Source organism: Mercenaria mercenaria, chromosome 1, assembly GCF_021730395.1.
Source record: "Mercenaria mercenaria strain notata chromosome 1, MADL_Memer_1, whole genome shotgun sequence".
Classification (NCBI taxonomy): domain Eukaryota; kingdom Metazoa; phylum Mollusca; class Bivalvia; order Venerida; family Veneridae; genus Mercenaria; species Mercenaria mercenaria.
In genome coordinates this window covers 50093118-50113928 of record NC_069361.1, presented here as the reverse complement: position 1 = coordinate 50113928, position 20811 = coordinate 50093118, and the positions used below count along the sequence as shown (strand labels likewise).

Genomic DNA, 20811 nt, shown 5'->3' with positions numbered 1-20811 from the left:
TACTCAACTCCACACCCAACATCCCCACACACCAAATGTTACACCCTAAAAAATAATACATCTTTCAGAATGTGCTTATGTTAAATTTTTCGCTCATCTGATTTTTTGAAAATAAATGATGAGTTATTGTCATCACTTGATCTGCGTTGGTGTTGGCATTGGCGTTGGCGTTGCCAGGTTAAGTTTTATGTTTAGGTCAGCTTTTCTCCTTAACTTTCAAAGCTATTGCTTTGAAACTTGCAACACTTGTTTACCATCATAAGCTGACTCTGTACAGCAAGAAACGTAACTCCATCCTGCTTTTTGCAAGAATTATTGCCCTTTTTGGACTTAGAAAATATCAGATTTCTTGGTTAAGTTTTATGTTTAGGTCAACTTTTCTCCTAAACTGTCAAAGCTATTGCTTTGAAACTTGCAACACTTGTTCACCATCATAAGCTGACTCTGTACAGCAAGAAACATAACTCCATCCTGCTTTTTGCAAGAATTATGGCCCTTTTTGGACTTAGAAAATCAGATTTCTTGGTTGAGTTTTGTGTTTAGGTCAGCTTTTCTCCTAAACTATCAAAGCTATTACTTTAAAACTTGCAACACTTGTTCACAATCAAAAGCTGACTTTGTACAGCAAGAAACATAACTCCATCCTGCTTTTTGCAAGAATTATGGCCCCTTTTAGACTTAGAAAATATCAGATTTTTATGCCCCCAGCATCTACTGATGCGGGAGGCATATAGTGATTGTCCTGTCCGTCCGTCCATTCGTTCGTCCGTCCGTACGAGGTTAACCAAATGGGACCATTTCGTCTAGCATCAATACCCCTTACTAGAATGACTTGATACTTATGCATATGTAGCCTGTGACTATTCCTCATCTTCAGACATCACCTGACTTCAGTTTGACCTTAACCTTGACCTCATTTTGGACTTAGGTTGCTTTATATGGGCCATCTCTTGGTTAACCAAATGGGACCGTTTCATCTGGCATCAGTACCCCTTACAAGAATGAATTGATACTAATACAGATGTAAACTGTGACCATTCCTCATCTTCAAACATCACCTGACCTCAGTTTGACCTTGACCTTGATCTCGTTTTGGACTTTGGTGCAAAATCTATGGACAAGGATGTCACTGGGGGCATCAAGCGTTTATTGAACGCAGCTTCTTGTTTGGTTAAGTTTTGTGTTTAGGTCACCTTTTCTTCTTAATGGTCAAAGCTATTGCTTTAAAGCTTGGAGCAGTTATTTGCCACTCAAAGCTGACTCTGCACAGCAAGTACCATAACTCTACATTGCTTTTTGCAATAATTATGGCCCCTTTTGGACTTAGAAGATCATGGGTAGGACAATATTTCTAGATTATACAGAGACAAAAAAATCAGACGAGCGTCTGCACCCGCATGGCGGTGCTGTTGTTCAGCTTTGGCAGAAATCTCCATTGTCTGCTGCGCCCTGGTGAAATTATTATGCCCGACGTATAACCGCCCATCGTGCATAAATAGTGTTAAAACACTCTTTTGCTATAAATTATTTCTTAATTTAAACATTTTTACCTGTATGTTGTTTGAAAGATTTTATCTAGAGACATGCTATTTTAATGTTGTTCTGTTTGAATAGAATATGATGGTGTTTTGAACCTGTACGACTTCGGCAAGGGATGGTTCTGGCTGGGCAGGGATCAAGATACATCCAATTTTGAATGGAGTTTTTGGTATGCTATGTTTTGGCGGATATGGCCGTGGTATGTGGGACATGTTGCCCTAGGGAAGATCATGGAGTGGAACTCCCCTGCAGTAAGTTTACATAATTATTTTATACATTTTAGTGTGTCGTGGTCTGGCCATTATAGCCATGTTATGTCAGTCATGTTGGCAAAGGGAACCTCATAGATGGGAAATCCTCTCCAGCAACAAATTCATACATTTTGGTATGCTATGTTTTGATGAATATGGCCTTGGTATGTGTTGTGGAAGAACATAGAGAAAAAGATGCCTTCATATATAATGTAATAGCAACCAGTTTACCTGAATTACTGGTGTGCCTGTGCTTTGCACCAGTACTGACTTGCAAGTTACAGACAAACTCTCTATGTCAATAAGAAAATCGAAGGTGGAAAATAAATTTCTTCAGACACTTTGTGTTGGCAAAGTATTCACACTTACTGCTTTTCCTGTTCATAGTTTAGTAGTGCTGCCTCCATTTTTAACTTGACTTTTTGAAGAATAATTATGCCCGCCTTGAAGAAGGAGGGGTATATTGTTTTGCAGATGTCTGTCGGTCTGTTGGTCGGTCGGTCGGTCGGAATGTAGACCAATCTGTTTCCGGATAATAACTCAAGAACGCTTGGGCCTAGGATCATGAAAGTTGATAGGAAGGTTGGTCTTCAACAGCAGATGACCCCTATTGATTTTGAGACATGAATGTCAAAAGTCAAGGTCACAGTGACCCTGAACAGTTAAACGGTTTCCGGATGATAACTCAAGAACGCTTGGGCCTAGGATCATGAAAGTTAATAGGGAGGTTAGTCATGACCAGGAGATGACCCCTATTGATTTTGAGGTCAGTATGTCAAAGATCAAGGTCACAGTGACACGGAACAGTTAAACAATTTCCGGATGATAACTCAAGATTGCCTAGGATCGTGAAAGTTGATAGGGAGGTTGGTCATCACCAGCAGATGACCCCTATTGATTTTGAGATCAGTAGGTCAAAGGTCAAGGTCACAGTGGCCAGGAACAGTAAAACTGTTTCGGGCGATAACTCAAGAACGCTTTGGCCTAGGATCAGGAAAATTATAGGGAGATTGGTCACGACCAGCAGAAGACCCCTATTGATTTTGAGGTCATTAGGTCAAATTGCAAGGTCACATTGGCCAGGAACAGTTAAACAGTTTCTGGACGATAACTTGAGAACGTTTGGGCCAAGGGTCATGAAGGATGATACAGAGGTTCATCATGACCAGCAGATGACCCCTATTGATTTTGAGGTCAGTAGGTCAAAGGTCAAGGTTACAGTGACTGGGAACATTTAAACTGTTTGCAGACAATTTCTTGAGTGCAGACAATTTCTTGAGAACGCTTGGGCCTAGGATCATGGAACTTGATAGGGAGGTTGGTCATGACCATTAGATGACCCCTATAGATTTTGAGGTCAGTAGGCCAAAGGTCAAGGTCTCATTGACTCGGAACAGTTAAACCCTTTTCAGACGATACCTTGAGAACGCTTGGGCCTAGGATCACGAAACTTAATAGGGAGGTTGATCATGACCAGCTGATGACCCCTGTTGATTTTGAAATCAATAGGTCAAAAGTCAAGGTCACATTGAAAAAGAACAGTAGAACTTTTGTTTACAGTGAGCATATAATTTCTGTTCCTTGTGCAATTACTGAATGCATCAAGGGGGGCATTTTGTGTTCGACGAGCTCTTGTCTAGCTATTCTACTCATCCTGGTGTATGCGTCGGTATTCAACTGACAAGGCTGTTTAACAGTCTAGCGTTGCTTTCCTCAGACAGCTCTTGTTCAATTTGGAAATTCATATTTAGCTGTGCAGTTCAATTATGTTTTTGTTTTATTACATTTCAGAATAGAAAGTATGTATTTTTGATTTTCTCATTGACCAGTATTTGTCAACTGGCAGGCTGGCGAATTGTGGCTCTCTTTTTGGTACATTGCTCAGTGATGTATATTATGTCACTCTGCAGTAACTCGGTATTGGTGTGGATTGTCTCCCTTACAGCTCTATCAACATTGAACTTTGAACCCTTTGTTTCTTTGATGGTAAGTGATGAAACAGTAAACCATATTATGTAAACTTGTAAAGACAGCTTTAAAGCAATGGAGCCTATCTCTTTGTATTTAGGCAAGGACTTTGAATTACTTGCCCAACTCTGCAGTTTGTTATTATCCAGGTCATATTTTTTGATCTAAGGAATCTGTGCAGTTTGATTGTTCTACCACGGTAAATTATTATTGTTATACCAGATTTATATAGCGCCCTTTTCATGATAAACGCGTTCAAAGGCGCTTTACATATAGCAAATGCAGTCACACAGGGCGCGAAATTCATCCTCTGCTAGTACAGACACAGAGCGATCTGACCAGAGGGACAGAGTGAGGTAAAGCCCCCAGAACAGACAGAGAGAACTTTTTAGATACAGACGTGTCCGGCTAACTTAGCCTAGCTCTTTGCGAATAGACAGTCTGGTTCTTTAACGTGCCTGGTGTATAGCACCAATACACGCGAAGCTGTCTTTCCTGGGAAGAACCAGTACAGGCCTCTAGTTTGGTGGGAGACACTCAAGAGCATCTCAGAAATTTCCAGTGCCTGGACCTGGATTCGAACCCCGGACCTCTGGATTGACAGTCAAGCGTGTTACCACTAGACCACCGGCCCACCTATAATTATTTTGATTTATCAAGAAGCATGGTTGTCAGAGGGCATGGCCACTGTATGAAACTTCTCAGAAACTGGATCAGAAACGGCTAATTCACGCAAATGTTCCTTACAATGTAGGTGATTATCTACTAGGTATGATCAGGTTGTTCCAATTCATCAAAAACATGGATGCCAGAGCTGAGAATAGAAAATGTTTTAAACAAAATCGTCCTCTAAACTTGGCAGTGCATATTTTTCATGGGCTGTTGATGACATTGACAAAGCAAAAAGCACATTCACTTTTGAAACCTTGAATTTGAGGTTTCTTAGTTAAAGGTCATGGTCTCTATTAGTAGTCAGATGAAGGTATTATGTGTTGATATTTTTTTGTTTTTAAAAAATGGTGTTTGATTATAGGACTGAGACTAAATTCATTGCATTATCTGTTATGCTGTTAGAATTGACATCATAATGTTCTCTCACTGGTCTTCATGTCAACCATAGCCATTGTTTTTCCAGAATATACAATGCTTAACTTCTTTTTTTGTTCAACTGACAAAACAGTCAAATCACTAATATAAGATCTCGTGTTATTTCAGAAATCCATGATAGAAGATGATGAGGAGGAAACCTGGTATTACTTTCTCATGTTTACATTAGCTCTGGTCAATATCAGGAGTACCAGCTTCTGTCAGGAGAAATGTTGGCATAATAAAAAGCAACCGGTTACTCAAGGTTGGTCTTCAAGTGTGCTGAAACATTTCCTTTGACTGTACAGTGGGTACTGTAGCAGATAGGTGGAAAGATTTGTTTGTTGGTTTAGCTAGGGTGATATTGTTATTTTAATATTCTAATGTCATAAAAATCGTGTTTATTTTCATTGAAACATGGCAATATTAATGTAACATCATGTATTATATACTGATATAGTATAGGTAATATTTGTTTCTATTCAAGACATGTGGAAAATGATGCATTTATGGGTGGAATTATTTTTATAATTGGTTAGAGAAATAATGTCCTCATTGGTGTAAGAACAGGAAACAATATTAGAATAATTCATCTTTGAGTTTACTAAAAGGCCATTACAATAGGTAAAATAACAAACAATTAATTTTATGATGGGATGTAGGATAAATCCTACTTTCTGATGTATTATGAAAAGTCCTAAATGATTTTGATATTTTCAGATAGTCAAACTACTGACTTATATAAAGAATTGAGCCCAGGAACCAGTCAACAACCTGAAACAGAGAAGCAGTCAACACAAGGGAGGGAATCAGTGGGCTACAGTTTCATTGACCTTCTGTGTTACGTGTTTTATCTACCCTTGTACTTTACTGGTCCTATTTTGACATATGATCTCTTTAAAGACCAGGTATGATGATATGAAACTTTGTTTTGTGTGTTTTATTGGGTTTAACGTCACATCGACTCATTTATCGGTCATATAGTGACATTACAGCTATTTGTGATGGAGGAAGACCACAGTGTCCATTTGTGCATCATTTCAGGTAGTCTGTATTCAGACCCAGTATTTAAGTTTTGTATAATTATATCCCTTTTCTTCTCATAACTCTAGATAATCAGAGCCTAGAAAGATCGTTCAGAATAGATAAGAGAAATTATCAAAAAAATTTAAAAAGACTATTTAGTTGGTAGCCAGACTACATTTCAGGCACTACCCAAACACATTTGTTTAATGGATTAAATGAAATTATTAGCTGTAAACAGTAATAGATTTTATTATATACCTAAACCCGCCCACTTAGCTTAGTAGGTAGAGCGTCGGTCTACGGATGGCGGGGTCGCGAGTTTGATCCTCGGGCTGGGCGTATGTTCTCCATGACTATTTGATAAATGACATTGTGTCTGAATTCATTAGTCCTCCACCTCTGATTCATGTGGGGAAGTTGGCAGTTACTTGCGGAGAACAGGTTTGTACTGGTACAGAATCCAGGAACACTGGTTAGGTTAACTGCCCGTCATTACATGACTGAAATACTGTTGAAAAACGGCGTTAAACCCAAAACAAACAGACAAATATAAAATCTGTCAAAACTACGGTTTTGTACCTTTTGTGTTGCCGTACTATTTTCATTTACTATGCATGACCTGACACATTTCGATAAATAGCGCACACACAAACTTCACTCATTTCTATTCTAAAATCGACAGTCAAGATTTCTTACGAAAACAAAACAGCATACAAAGAGGTGGACATATATAATAAAAGGGTCATTACAACAGTAGCTAGATCTGGATTTTTTTTTTTTCGGCTCTTGTGGATTTGGAAGGTTGGATCACACTCGGTGCTTGCGCGCCTCATGAGATCCGATCTTGCAAAATCCACTTGAGTCGGATACATCATCCCAGATCGAGCTACTATTATAATAACCCTATAGTATGTATGCAGGTAATGATACATCTGGATTACCTCCCTTTGATTAAAGAAAATATTATATTTCAGATGAATGCACCAGCACCAGAAAACACAAGAGGGCACCTGAAACTACAGTTCTTACACCTGCTAAGATTCTGTTTCTGGGCCATGTTTAATGAGTTTCTACTGCACTTCCTGTATTTTAATGCCCTACAGCACAGTACGGCTGTACTGAGATCCGTGTCACTGTTTACCTTGGCTGGTATTGGCTACCTCCACGGACAGTTCTTCATGGTCAAATATCTCGTCATGTTTGGATTACCAGGGACAATAGCAAAGTTTGATTATCTGAATCCGCCGGACGGACCAAAATGCATCTCTTATATATATTTATACTCTGACATGTGGAAGTAAGTAAAAAAAGAACAAAAAATAAAATAAGCTCTTTTATGTTTAAAGATATAAAAACAGGCTTCAGACAGACCTTGAAAAGTCCCTTACTTTGATGCTAGTTTTTAAAACCCTTTTGAAAATACGTAAAATCTTTAAATACCTGTAAAAGTACTTTTAATAAAAAAAATGTTTGAATTTCATCCGAAACTTACTGAAAAGCATTCTGTCAGCAACTGAACTTGTTTGTGGAAAGAATAAATTTTAAAAAGAAATAGTAAAACTTAAAATAATTGAAAAAAAAATATACCATTTTATCACTTTCCAACTTTATCATAATTTACAAAGAGTACAATTTCTGCTAAAAAAACGTTTAAGGATAATGTTTAAAAAACATGTACTTTCAAGAAAAATGTCCTTAAAAAGTAAAAGGAAGTACTTGAAAAGTCCTTGAAGTGTACTTGATTTTTTCCCCCTTTCTCCTGTTGGTTTAACCACTTGTGTATAAATAGCTGCTACTTGATTCATCAATGACGTGGATATTTTAGCGGGAACAAAAACGTTCTACCTCAATCTGCAATACGTCTCATATAAGCCTGTTATCCCCAGTGCTTTTTATATATGAGCCGTGCCATGAGAAAACCAACATAGTGGGTTTGCGACCAGCATGGATCCAGACCAGCCTGCGCATCCGCGCAGTCTGGTCAGGCTCCATGCTGATCGCTTTTAAAGCCTATTGGAATTGGAGAAACTGTTAGCGAACAGCATGGATCCTGACCAGACTGCGCGGATGCGCAGGCTGGTCTGGATCCATGCTGGTCGCAAACCCACTATGTTGGTTTTCCCATGGCACGGCTCATATGCTCATTTTGTGTCTAGATTATAAGTGAATAATCAATTAATGTATTACCTTTAAACTTGGCATATATGTAGGTGGAAATAGGTTGATATGATAGCACAGGAACCAGTTTGGTAGGTCAAAGGTCAATTTCACAAATGGAGCTCTAATAATGTCGGGTTTGTCCCTCACATTTGATGTCCAGATCATAATGACCATTCAAGGTATTGACTTCAATCTCAGCATGTAGATTGACGTCAATGAGACAATGTCCATACTGCACGAACCAGGTCAATAGGTCAAAGGTCAAGGTCACAGTAAGGTCAAATCTGTCTGTGATACATGTCCAGAGTAGACCTTAAAATCCATTCAAGGTATTGACAGATAGGTGGTGATGAGATGACGTGCAGAGCACATTAACTTGGTCAGTAGGTCAAAGGTCAAGGTCACAAATTGTGTTGAAATGTTAGATCTGTCCTTTGTACTTTGTGTCAGGCACACAACTTCAAATCTATATAAGGTAAACTTGACTGAAAAATGCAAATGAAAATACTCAATCAAAATATGTTATTGATGATAAAATTAAGGCTACATAAGATATTTTAAAAATATAATGAATTCTGATAAACTGTCATTAGAATGACATTTAATGTCAATATATACATGATGTAATTATAAATAACGATCAAAAAATTTTTTTACATGAAAATGTGAATATTATGAAGTGATTAATATTAGTTCAGAGCTTATTTTGCCCACATCCAAGATGGAGTGTATACAGATTTGGCATTGTCCATTTGGTTGTTTGTCCGTATGTGCGTTCTTGCAACCCTGTCTGTCTGAAATTGAAAATGTGTATACTTCAAAAAGTATTTTAATTAGAATCACCATACCTGATGATTATAAATTAGCATAGTATTATCCCCCTTGACCCAGTGAAAGTGAGTTTTTCCTCTTGATTTAGTTTAAAAAGAAAAAAAACTGAAAATGCTCATAATTCAAAAAGTATTTTAGCTAGAATCACCAAACCACTTGTAATTATTTATTAGCAAAAATCTTTGCTCACATGATGTAGAATTATCCCCCTTGAGCAAGTAAAAGCAGTTTTCCACTGATTTGGTAAAAAGATCAGGATTTTTTATGGTATCGAAGTAACCTATAGATGCACAGTAATGAAGATCACTATTTATTGCCCTTTAATTGTTTTACAATCCATGAATACCTTAATAACAAAAAAATCCATTGATGGATCTTCATAAAATTTCATACAAATATAGATCACTATAGGGTGGTGGTGCACACATAGCTTTTGTCAGTATTTCTTCAGTAATTGCACAGAGTTATTACCCCTCAATTTTTTTTTTATTTACTTCTGTCTGTCTGTCTGTCTGTGTGTCCATCTGTCACAAATCTTGTTTGCTCTCTAAGTAAAACATTTTTCATCCGATCTTCACAATGTGTTTGACCATAAGTCCTCGGCCAAGTTCAGTTACTAGCCAAATCGGCCCAGGCACTTCAGAATTATGTCCCTTGAATAACTGAACAGAGTTGTGCTTGAATCAGTAAACCAAAAACTTCTGAACTGAGTGGCCCTTGAATCACTAAACCAAAACTTACTAAACTGAGTGGCCCTTGAATTTCTGAACCAAAACTTACTCCTGAAGTGTACTTTTTTTACTATTCAGTTGATTAGGCAATTCTGGGAGACATGCGCTTTTCTTTAAAGCAGCTCTAGTTTTATCTTTCAAAATATATGTCCCCTCATTTACAAAAGAACCACTTTGGCAAGTAATATGTATTCACAGGGTTTGCTTGTTATCATGGATGTTTTTGTTGTGTCAGTCAAAACTAAATCCCAAAATTGCTTGATTGACATTAGAATTCACCAAGGCATATAATGTCCTCATTAACCCTTACCATGCTGAACTCTACTTTTGCGACCAGTGGAGATCATGGTCAGCCTGCACATCTGTGCAGTCTGATCATGACTGTTTGCCATTCTGTCAGTATCTTTTTGGTAAGCACCCTTTTTAAAAGTTAATGGTACTGTCCAAATTGAAAGAGGGACATGGTCACTACAGAAATTTAGCAGGGTAAGGGTTAATTACAGCTTTGGACAAAACCCAATTTAATGCCAACAAAAATCAGTTTCTAATTTAAATGATTTATTCCTCAGATTGACTTCCATATGGCTTAAGGTAATTACAAAAAAGTTGTAATTCCTCATTAGTCGTGACATTATTGTTATCAGTTTGACACAAACGGAAACAAAATCTTGGTTTAAAATCATCTTTTAATTATCTTCACCTCATTAGAAAAGATTGAAACTTAATGTAGCTGCAAGGTGCTACTTAACCCTTAGCATGCTGCAGGCGAATTTAACAGCCTTTGCAAACAGCTTGGAACCAGATCAGACGCCGATTAAATCGGCGTCTGATCAGGTTCCGAGCTGTTTGCTACTCTGACAATATTACTTCCAATTTGGAGCAAATTGAATGAACTTTACAATTTTAGCAGACGACATTTCCAGCAGACGACAATTCATCTAGCATGCTAAAGGTTAATATAGCTGTGAGGCATTACTTCATGTAAAAGCACTTAGTTTAATACACTGATTTGTTCTAAATAATTCGGGTAGACTTCTTTAAGCTTAAACAGTACAGTCAAACCTGTATTAAAGGGCCATACTAAGGCTAAGGCAAAAGTGGTCTTTTTTTTTTTACAGGTGCCATGGTGTTCATTCACAGGTAAAATCAGTTGAAAAGGTTTTTAGAAATTAAACTAGTAGACTTAACAGCCAAATGCAGTCTGTACCAGGGCTCCGGAATTTTTGATAACTCAGTCGGTCCGAAACGAAAATCCTGACATCGGCCCTACCCCACCCACCGCATTCCCAATATTACATATTTTGTAAAACGTGATAGAGTAAAGAAATAAGCATGTCATGCATTAAAACTGAGTTACTGGTCACCGTGAGTTACCATACAATGAAGACAGTTATTCAGCGTCATGTGTGATCGTTACTTTGTTTAAATTTCGATGTTTTTTTTTCGAGAAAATACTTGCAAGGATACAAGTGTCGCGGCATTGACACCGCGTGCGTAACTAGTCTAAAAGCCAACGCACGTGACTTTGGTACCGTATACACGGCATATACTTTGTGATGTTTCCTCATTCTTTGACAGAATTCTATAAAATACAATGTGTCAAAGTGAATTACACGACACATATTCTCTGCTACACAGTCTCAGTATTTTAAGAATACTCTCCCGCGGACCGAATTGTTACGTTATGTGAACTTCCCGCATGAACAGTACCAAAAGGTCACGCGGGTTGGCCACGGATATTTCATTTTACTTACATTGTACTTCAATAAGCAACTACATTTTATAAAGTTATATGTTCTCTTCTGATGTAAACAAAATTTCAATTTGAAATGTTTTTTAAAAGACCGATTTGATAAACAGCGCCACTCCGGTTTTCTTTATCATTCGTGTTTGCCAGTCCATTTTTTTTCTTTTTCTTTTTTGTACAGTCGGGTTGCAAAGACAATTTTCTGCACTTGTTTCAACTGGAGCCCCAACAAATGAATCATGTAATTTTTAGCTTGACTATTCGAAGAATAGTCTAGCTATTCTACTCACCCTGTCGTCGGTGTCGGCGTCGGCGTCAGCGTCATACCTTGGTTAAGTTTTTGCATGCAAGTACATACAGCTATCATTTAAAGGCATATAGCTTTGAAACTTATTTATTCTTTTTCTAGGTCAATTACCAACCTCTCTGGGTCAAGTCCCATAACTCTGACATGTATTTTGAGCAAATTATGCCCCCTTTTAGACTTAGAAAATTTTGGTTAAAGTTTTACATGCAAGTTACTATCTCCAAAACTAGTGCAGATATTGAATTGAAACTTCACATGTGTCTTCGGGGTTATAAAACTAGTTGATAGCACCAAGTCCCATAACTCTGACCTTCATTTTTGCCAAATTATGCCCCCTTTTGGACTTAGAAAATTCTGGTTAAAGTTTTGTGTGCAAGTACATACAGCTATTACTAAAAGGCATATAGATTTGAAACTTATTTTTTCTTTTTCTAGATCAATTACCTACCTCACTGGGTCAAGCCCCATAACTCTGACATGTACTTTGGCCAAATTATGCCCCCTTTTGGACTTAGAAAATTCTGGTTAAAGTTTTGCGTGCAAGTACATACAGCTATTACTAAAAGGCATATAGATTTGAAACTTTTTATGCCCCCGAAGGGAGGCATATAGTTTTTGAACCGTCTGTCCGTCTGTCGGTCTGTCGGTCTGTCAGTCTATCGGTCTGTCAGTCTGTCAGTCTGTCCGCAATTTTCGTGTCCGGTCCATATCTTTGTCATGGATGGATGGATTTTCAAATAACTTGGCATGAATGTGTACCACAGTAAGACGACGTGTCGCGCGCAAGACCCAGGTCCGTAGCTCAAAGGTCAAGGTCACACTTAGACATTAAAGGATAGTGCATTGATGGGCGTGTCCGGTCCATATCTTTGTCATCGATGGATGGATTTTCAAATAACTTGGCATGAATGTGTACCACAGTAAGACGACGTGTTGCGCGCAAGACCCAGGTCCGTAGCTCAAAGGTCAAGGTCACACTTAGACATTATAGGATAGTGCATTGATGGGCGTGTCCGGTCCATATCTTTGTCATCGATGGATAGATTTTCAAATAACTTGGCATGAATGTGTACCACAGTAAGACGACGTGTCGCGCGCAAGACCCAGGTCCATAGCTCAAAGGTCAAGGTCACACTTAGACGTTAAAGGTCATTTTTCATGATAGTGCATTGATGGGCGTGTCCGGTCCATATCTTTGTCATTCATGCATGGATTTTAAAATAACTACGCATGAATGTGTGACACAGTAAGACGACCTGTCGTGCGCAAGACCCAGCTCCGTAGGTCAAAGGTCCTAAACTCTAACATCGGCCATAACTACTCATTCAAAGTGCCATCGGGGGCATATGTCATCCTATGGAGACAGCTCTTGTTTTTTCTTTTTCTAGGTCAATTACCGACCTCACTGGGTCAAGTCCCATAACTCTGACACATATTTTGGGCAAATTATGCCCCCTTTTGGACTTAGAAAATTCTGGTTAAAGTTTTACATGCAAGTAACTATCTCCAAAACTACTACAGATATTAAATTGAAACTTCACATGTGTCTTCGGGGTTATAAAACTAGTTGATAGCACCAAGTCCCATAACTCTGACATGTATTTTGGGCAAATTATGCCCCCTTTTGGACTTAGAAAATCCTGGTTAAAGTTTTGCTTGAAAGTACATACATCTATTACCAAAAGGCATATAGTTTTGAAACTTATTTATTCTTTTTCTAGGTCAATTACCAACCTCACTGGGTCAAGTTCCATAACTCTTAACATGTATTTTGAGCAAATTATGCCCCCTTTTGGACTTAGAAAATTCTGGTTAAAGTTTAACATGCAAGTTACTATCCCCAAAACTAATGCAGATATTGAATTGAAACTTAACATGTTTCTTCGGGGTTATAAAACTAGTTGATAACATCAAGTCCCATAACTCTGATATGTATTTTGGTCAAATTATGTCCCCTTTCGAACTTAAAACTCTTTTGATATTTAACATTTTGGGTAATAATTTCCTGCTTCTGTGACAATATTTCGAATAGTCGAGCTTGGCTGTCTTACGGACAGCTCTTGTTTCAAATCCAGTAATTATAAAAATTGTTTTTATCGGTTTTCCGTCTGATGTCTCATTAAATCAAGACCTATAATGTACAATTATAGCTCTTTGATTAAATGCGATGACCATTTGTTTTTTACCATGATCAAACATAGCCTTTTGAAATAAACCATCCGTTGGATTCTAAATAAAAGAAGTGGATCCCCGTCGAAATGATTTGGATCCAGTCAGAAACATTTGGAAACCAGTCAAAAATGTTTAATAAACTGCAGTCGGCTGTCTGCAAACATTAAAGGATGTGCCGCGCGAGCACTGATTGCGTCATGTGCTAATTACGGACCGATCATCAAGGTGACAATCGGACCGTTTGACACGTTATTGATTATCTGAGGGTGCGACCAACAATTTCCTGCTTGGCAGGTGATCGTGTATTGAGATATCAGACCGAAATTTATATTTTTCTCCATTTTTATGGGACCGATTTTTTTCCGTTTGTTCACTTCACGAATCAGTCCGAAAAGTCAAAAATCGGTCCAAAACCGACAAACCGGCAAATTTCCGAAGCCCTGGTCTGTACTATTCAAAGGTACCGGTATATACTGGTAGTTATAAATTGACAGTGACATACATAAAGCCAGGTCAGTGTGTCTGATATCTAAATATAGTGTTTAATTAATGTAGCATGCACAGTATTTGTGTATTTAGTTCAGTTTAAACCACACTTTGTTTCTACAGTGTAAAATATTTATTTATTTTTGTTTTTAAAACTATACTGAAAAACAGGTTGAATAAGTTTTCAGACATTAATTCAGGGAGGGCCTTTATTGTCGACTCTTCATTCATCTTTTAAAATAGCTGTATAATATACCAAAGTTATCAGAATGAATTTCATGAAGTTCCTGTTGGAGAAAAAGTAGGCCACAAGGTTGTGGTGGGTCTTTAACCTTTCGCCTGTTGGGGGTAAGTGATTCTGCCTTTGCGACCAGTGCAGACCAAGACCAGCCTGCACATCCATGCAGGCCGATCATGGTCTGCACTGTTCGCTATTCAGTCACTGAATTTTCTGTGAACAACCCTTCAAACAATTAGTGGTACTGCCCAAATTGAATGATAGACCAGTCCATTTTAGAAATTAAGCAGGGTAAAGGTTTACAAAAGTTAGACTGTACTTGTACCATATGTAGAGATATAGTGATGAAAGGATTTTTATTCCTGCTATATTATCAAGTCAGAGCCTGACTTTGATCTCTGTAATTTACTTAAAATAGTTCCTGTGTTGTTGTACATATTTATCTTGTTTGTTTGATGATATTATTATAGACTGAGGCACACGGCTAGAAATTGTACTTTTATATTTTTTCAGATTGTTTGACAGGGGTTTATACAGCTTTTTAAAAAGGTAATATTAATTTTTTAAAGGTTTTTATATGGTGTACTGTTTTGACCATAACTACATATGATAAAATCTAAACAACAAAATGTTGAAAAGTTGAGCCCTATGTGGTTCTGGGACGATCTGTGTATGAAAAGAATTGGAACCACTGCCTTACCCTTGCATGATCGTAAGAGGCGACTAATAGGGTCTTAACACTTTGTTTTGCTGTAACTCTGTGATTCCAGCAGGTATGCAAACTTTGATTCCATACCTCAGGTTTTTATTTCGATGTAAATGAGATGTGAAACCAAAATTTGTAGTCCTGTTTGGCGCCATATAACCTATACTGTGTTGGTGCGCTGTAAAACCCAAATAAATAAAGAAACAACTTAACCATGACAATGTAAAGTAAAAAATCATGACAGTTAAACTTCTTTTCAATATTGTGGTTTTTACCTTTCGGTCATTGAGATGTGTTGTTGACTTTTCAGCATTATAGTATTGTACTATTTTCAAGATTTTTATATGTGGCAGTGGGAATCGTACTTTCAGTTTCTATAATCTCTCAACACTGTAATCTATATAATATAATCTCTAGATTATATAAAACCATAACATGCTGAGTCACAAGGAGGATCTGTTCCTTGAAAACCTTTCTGCAGATATAACCATGCCAATTCCTAAAGAGATATGATCCCAAGACCTCCCATGTTAGTGACAGATACACCATTTAAAATAATCTGCTGCACCTTTCAGTCTCAGTCCTAACATTTTTAATGCCTCCGAAGGGAGGCATATAGTTTTTGAACCGTCTGTCAGTCTGTCTGTCAGTCTGTCCGCAATTTTCGTGTCCGGTCCATATCTTTGTCATCGATGGATGGATTTTCAAATAACTTGGCATGAATGTGTACCACAGTAAGACGACGTGTCGCGCGCAAGACCCATGCCCGTAGCTCAAAGGTCAAGGTCACACTTAGACATTAAAGGATAGTGCATTGATGGGCGTGTCCGGTCCATATCTTTGTCATCGATGGATGGATTTTCAAATAACTTGGCATGAATGTGTACCACAGTAAGACGACGTGTCGCGCGCAAGACCCAGGTCTGTAGCTCAAAGGTCAAGGTCACACTTGGACGTTAAAGGATAGTGCATTGATGGGCGTGTCCGGTCCATATCTTTGTCGTCCATGGATGGATTTTCAAATAACTTGGCATGAATGTGTACCACTGTAAGACGACGTGTCGCACGCAAGACCCAGGTCCGTAGGTCAAAGGTCAAGGTCACACTTAGACGTTAAAGGATAGTGCATTGATGGGCGTGTCCGGTCCATATCTTTGTCATCGATGGATGGATTTTCAAATAACTTGGCATGAATGTGTACTACAGTAAGACGACGTGTCACACGCAAGACCCAGGTCCGTAGCTCAAAGGTCAAGGTCACACTTAGACATTAAAGGTCATTTTTCATGATAGTGCATTGATGGGCGTGTCCGGTCCATATCATTGTCATTCATGCATGGATTTTAAAATAACTACGCATGAATGTGTGACACAGTAAGACGACGTGTCGCGTGCAAGACCCAGCTCCGTAGGTCAAAGGTCCTAAACTCTAACATCGGCCATAACTATTCATTCAAAGTGCCATTGGGGGCATTTGTCATCCTATGGAGACAGCTCTTGTTTTTAGCTCACCTGTCACAAAGTGACAAGGTGAGCTTTTGTGATCGCACAGCGTCCGTCGTCCGTCGTCCGTCCGTCCGTGCGTGCATCTGTGCGTAAACTTTTGCTTGTGACCACTCTAGAGGTCACATTTTTCATGGGATCTTTATGAAAGTTGGTCAGAATGTTCTCCTTGATGATATCTAGGTCAAGTTTGAAACTGGGTCACGTGCAGTCAAAACTAGGTCAGTAGGTCTTAAAATAAAAAAACTTTGTGACCTCTCTAGAGGCCATATTTTTCATGGGATCTTTATGAAAATTGGTCAGAATGTTCACCTTGATGATATCTAGGTCAAGTTTGAAACTGGGTCACGTGTGGTCAATAACTAGGTCAGTAGGTCTAAAAATAGAAAAACCTTGTGACCTCTCTAGAGGCCATATTTTTCAAGAGATCTTCATGAAAATTGGTCAGAATGTTCATCTTGATGATATCTAGGTCAAGTTCGAAACTGGGTCAACTGCGATCAAAAACTAGGTCAGTAGGTCTAAAAATAGAAAAACCTTGTGATGTCTCTAGAGGCCATATTTCTCAATGGATCTTCATGAAAATTGGTGAGAATGTTCAGCATGATGATATCTAGGTCAGGTTTGTAACTGGGTCATGTGCGGTCAAAAACTAGGTCAGTAGGTCAAATAATGAAAAAACCTTGTGATCTCTCTAGAGGCCATTTTTTTCATGGGATCCGTATGAAAATTGGTCTAAATGTTCATCTTGATGATATCTAGGTCAAGTTTGAAACTGGGTCAACTGCAATCAAAAACTAGGTCAGTAGGTCTAAAAATAGAAAAACTTTGTGACCTCTCTAGAGGCCATACTTTTGAATGGATCTTCATGAAAATTGGTCAGAATTTCCACCTTGATGATATCTAGATCAAGTTTGCAACTGGGTCACGTGCCATCAAAAACTAGGTCAGTAAGTCAAATAATAAAAAAACCTTGTGACCTCTCTGGAGGCCATATTTTTCATGAGATCTTCATGAAATTTAGTGAGAATATTCACCTTTATGATATCTAGGTCACATATCTTCAAAAACTAGGTCAATAGGTCAAATAAAAGAAAAACCTTCTGACCTCTCTAGAGGCCATATTTTTCAATGGATCTTGAAGAAAATTGGTCAGAATTTTTATCTTGATGATTTCTAGGTCAAGTTCAAAACATGAGCTCAAAAACTAGGTCACTATGTCAAATAATAGAAAAAACAACATCATACTCAAAACGGGTCTGTGGGAACAGGTGAGCTTTCAGGCCCAAATCATGGTCCTCTTTTTTTAATTTTTTAGCTAGCATCAAAGAACAGGAGGTTTGGACCACCAGTGCATCCGTTCACACACTTGGCATTTACAGATTTCAGTGCCCACTATTCTTAAGGGTGTTTTTGCTTTTTGGACATAACTTTGCCTCTCATCGATGTGGTTCGGCCTCACCGAGGCTTTTAATTTTTTTTCTTGGGAACCCCACCAGCGGCGTACGGAAGGTCGGTGGTTCTACCCGGTGCCACCCTTGATAAATAATCACAAGGAAAACCAGGGTCTTCCTCAACCATCATAGCTGGAAAATTACCATATGACCTATAATGTGTGACGACATTAAACCCAACAAAACAAACAAAAAAAGGTCACCTTTAGCAGGCATTCATGATTCATCATTTTAATGACCCCCTCTTTTTTTGTCTTTTATAATTGCTTTGGAAAATTTGTTTTTACAGCCAGGTCTGATATTATACCAGGAAGTAGATAGAATTTCCACATATTCCTACCTGATTTGATATAATACATATTCAATTTACTTAATACTGTTTTCTATAGAAGTTTTCATTACGGGTGTAATTTTAGAAATCCAATCGATAGTATTTCTGTTAAATCATTTCTGTTCCCTTTGGTGTTAATAATATGATGCTGTTTCAAAACCTTGATAATTATTAAAGTGATTATTTTGGAGTTGAGAATTTATAAAGCTTCTGTTAATCAGATCTGTTGTTAGGACCTCTGTACCAAGTGGAAAAGGGACGACTTCGAACCACTTCCCTTTCCCTATGTGGGTTTTGAGCCCACGGAATTCTTATGGGGAAACCGTCATTGGGCTTATGGAAGGTTGGAGGTTCACCTATTTCCCCCCCTTCCAAAAAACAGCACAAGGGGCACCTGGGTCTTCCTCCAGCCCTGGAAAGTCTCATATGACCTAAAGTTGTCTTTTTGTGAAAAACCCCAAACAAAACAACAAAAGATTCTGCATCCCAGTTTTGACATCTAAAGTATAAACAGGTTTAAATAAAATTAGCCCCACCAGGGAAAAAACCCAACAAGTGGTTTTGCGCCGCAGGATCCAACCAGCCTGCCACCCACGCTGTCTGTCGACCCGTTTTTCGTTTTTAAAAGGGCCTTAAAATTTGGAAAAACTTTTAAAACCCAAAAAGGACCGACCAACTGCGCGGTTTGCTTTTTGCTTCATTTAAAAAGATTTTTTTTTCATTTTTCGAATTTTTTTAGTTTTTGTGATTTTTACTCTAAACAAACCCCGGTATTATATTAAAATCTCATGTAAAATTGTACATGTGAGCCCTTTTTAAAGGGGTTATTCGGGGTAACCAAGGACCTAAGTTGGCTAAAATTTTTTTCTCACACCCCTTTGTTATTTCATTAGTATTGACTTACATTTTCTTTCAAAAAACACTAATTATAGATATATGAAAGTGATGGTTTTAAACTAGAGTCAAGTAGTAAAATTTAAATGATCTTTAAAGGGGATCCTAGGTGTTTTCCTAAAAGATAAACTCAGTGTTATTTAATGATATACAATAACCATAAGGCTCTGGTATTGTGAAATCATAATTTTCATGGGGGACTAATTTTCATTGATCTCATTGTGTTGATCCACATAAAGAACAGTAAGGGAACTAATTTTTTTCTTGTGTTGCCTGTGTCATATCCTCATATAGCCTATGTCAAATCTTCATATAGCTGTATCAGATTGTCAAATCTTCATGTTGCCTGTATCAAATTCTCAAGTTGCCTGTGTCAAATTCTTAAGTTGCAGTGTCAAATTCTTAAATTTCGTGTAAAATTCTAAATTGTCTGTTCAAATTCCAGTTTTGTTTTTTGTCTTTTCCCCTAAAGTTGTCTTTCATTTTCTCAAGTTTCCTTTGTAAAATTTTCATATAGCTATAAATTGACAAATCTTCATGTTGCATGTTTCAAATTCTTAAGTTGTCTGTGTCAAACTTCCAAGTTGCCTGTGTCAGATCTTGTAGCCAGTGTCTTATCTTGTTACCTGTGTCAAATATTCTTGTTGCCGTAATACTAAATCCACAAGTTGCCCATGTAGTCTCAATTTTCATGTTCTTGTGCCAAATCCTCAAGTTGCCTGTGTCAAATTTTCATGTTGTCTGTATAAAATCTGCATGTTGCTGTGAAAAACTTCATGTTGCCTGCTTGGAAGCGAACCTTTTCATTTAGGAACCATCCGTGGCTCATACACAGTTGGGCTTTCTATGGGGTTCCTGCCCGTGCCGAAGCTTTCCCAAAGGGGCCCCCCAGGGAATTCCCCATAAAAAGCAGTTTTAAAGCTAGAAAGGTGTTTAACCCCAAAAATTGTTATTCTACTCAAAACCTAACAGAAGTATTTCAAACCAAAACTCACTATAAATATTTATTTTTATTTACAAGTCATTTATGTACATGAATTTAAAAGTACTCCTAAGTTTAAAAATTCTAAACAGCAGGGGTGTAACTGTTTTAAGTTAGTAACCTATTTCGCTATTTTTTAAAGCTTTTAAACCTGATTAGTTAAAAATATAATTTAACTCAGGTAAGTTTTTCAAAAAAGTCTTTTTTTCTGTTCTCACAAAGGACCTATACAGTAAAAAAGTGCAATCTGTGGTTAAAAAATTCTCTTTTATCTGATCGGGACGAAAAAAAAGGGGATGCTAAGGTTTTTAGCTTTAACCTTTGGTAAACTTCAAAACCTTGGGTAAGTTTTTTACTGCATACAAAAAGAAAGATTTCAAGGATTCAGGAAAAATTGCA

At 37.8% G+C, this 20811-nt stretch overlaps 1 protein-coding gene across 1 annotated transcript in view; it reads left to right on the top strand.

Annotated features, from left to right (window-relative positions):
- LOC123566702 (protein-cysteine N-palmitoyltransferase HHAT-like) overlaps positions 1-20811 on the top strand; it is a 67741-nt gene that overhangs the window by 10629 nt on the left and 36301 nt on the right. The window contains exons 3-8 of the mRNA XM_053546714.1: positions 1615-1790; positions 3582-3776; positions 4974-5109; positions 5565-5752; positions 6845-7167; positions 15056-15091. Of these exons, the coding sequence (XP_053402689.1) occupies positions 1615-1790; positions 3582-3776; positions 4974-5109; positions 5565-5752; positions 6845-7167; positions 15056-15091 (1054 nt within the window). The remainder of the gene's footprint in view (positions 1-1614; positions 1791-3581; positions 3777-4973; positions 5110-5564; positions 5753-6844; positions 7168-15055; positions 15092-20811) is intronic.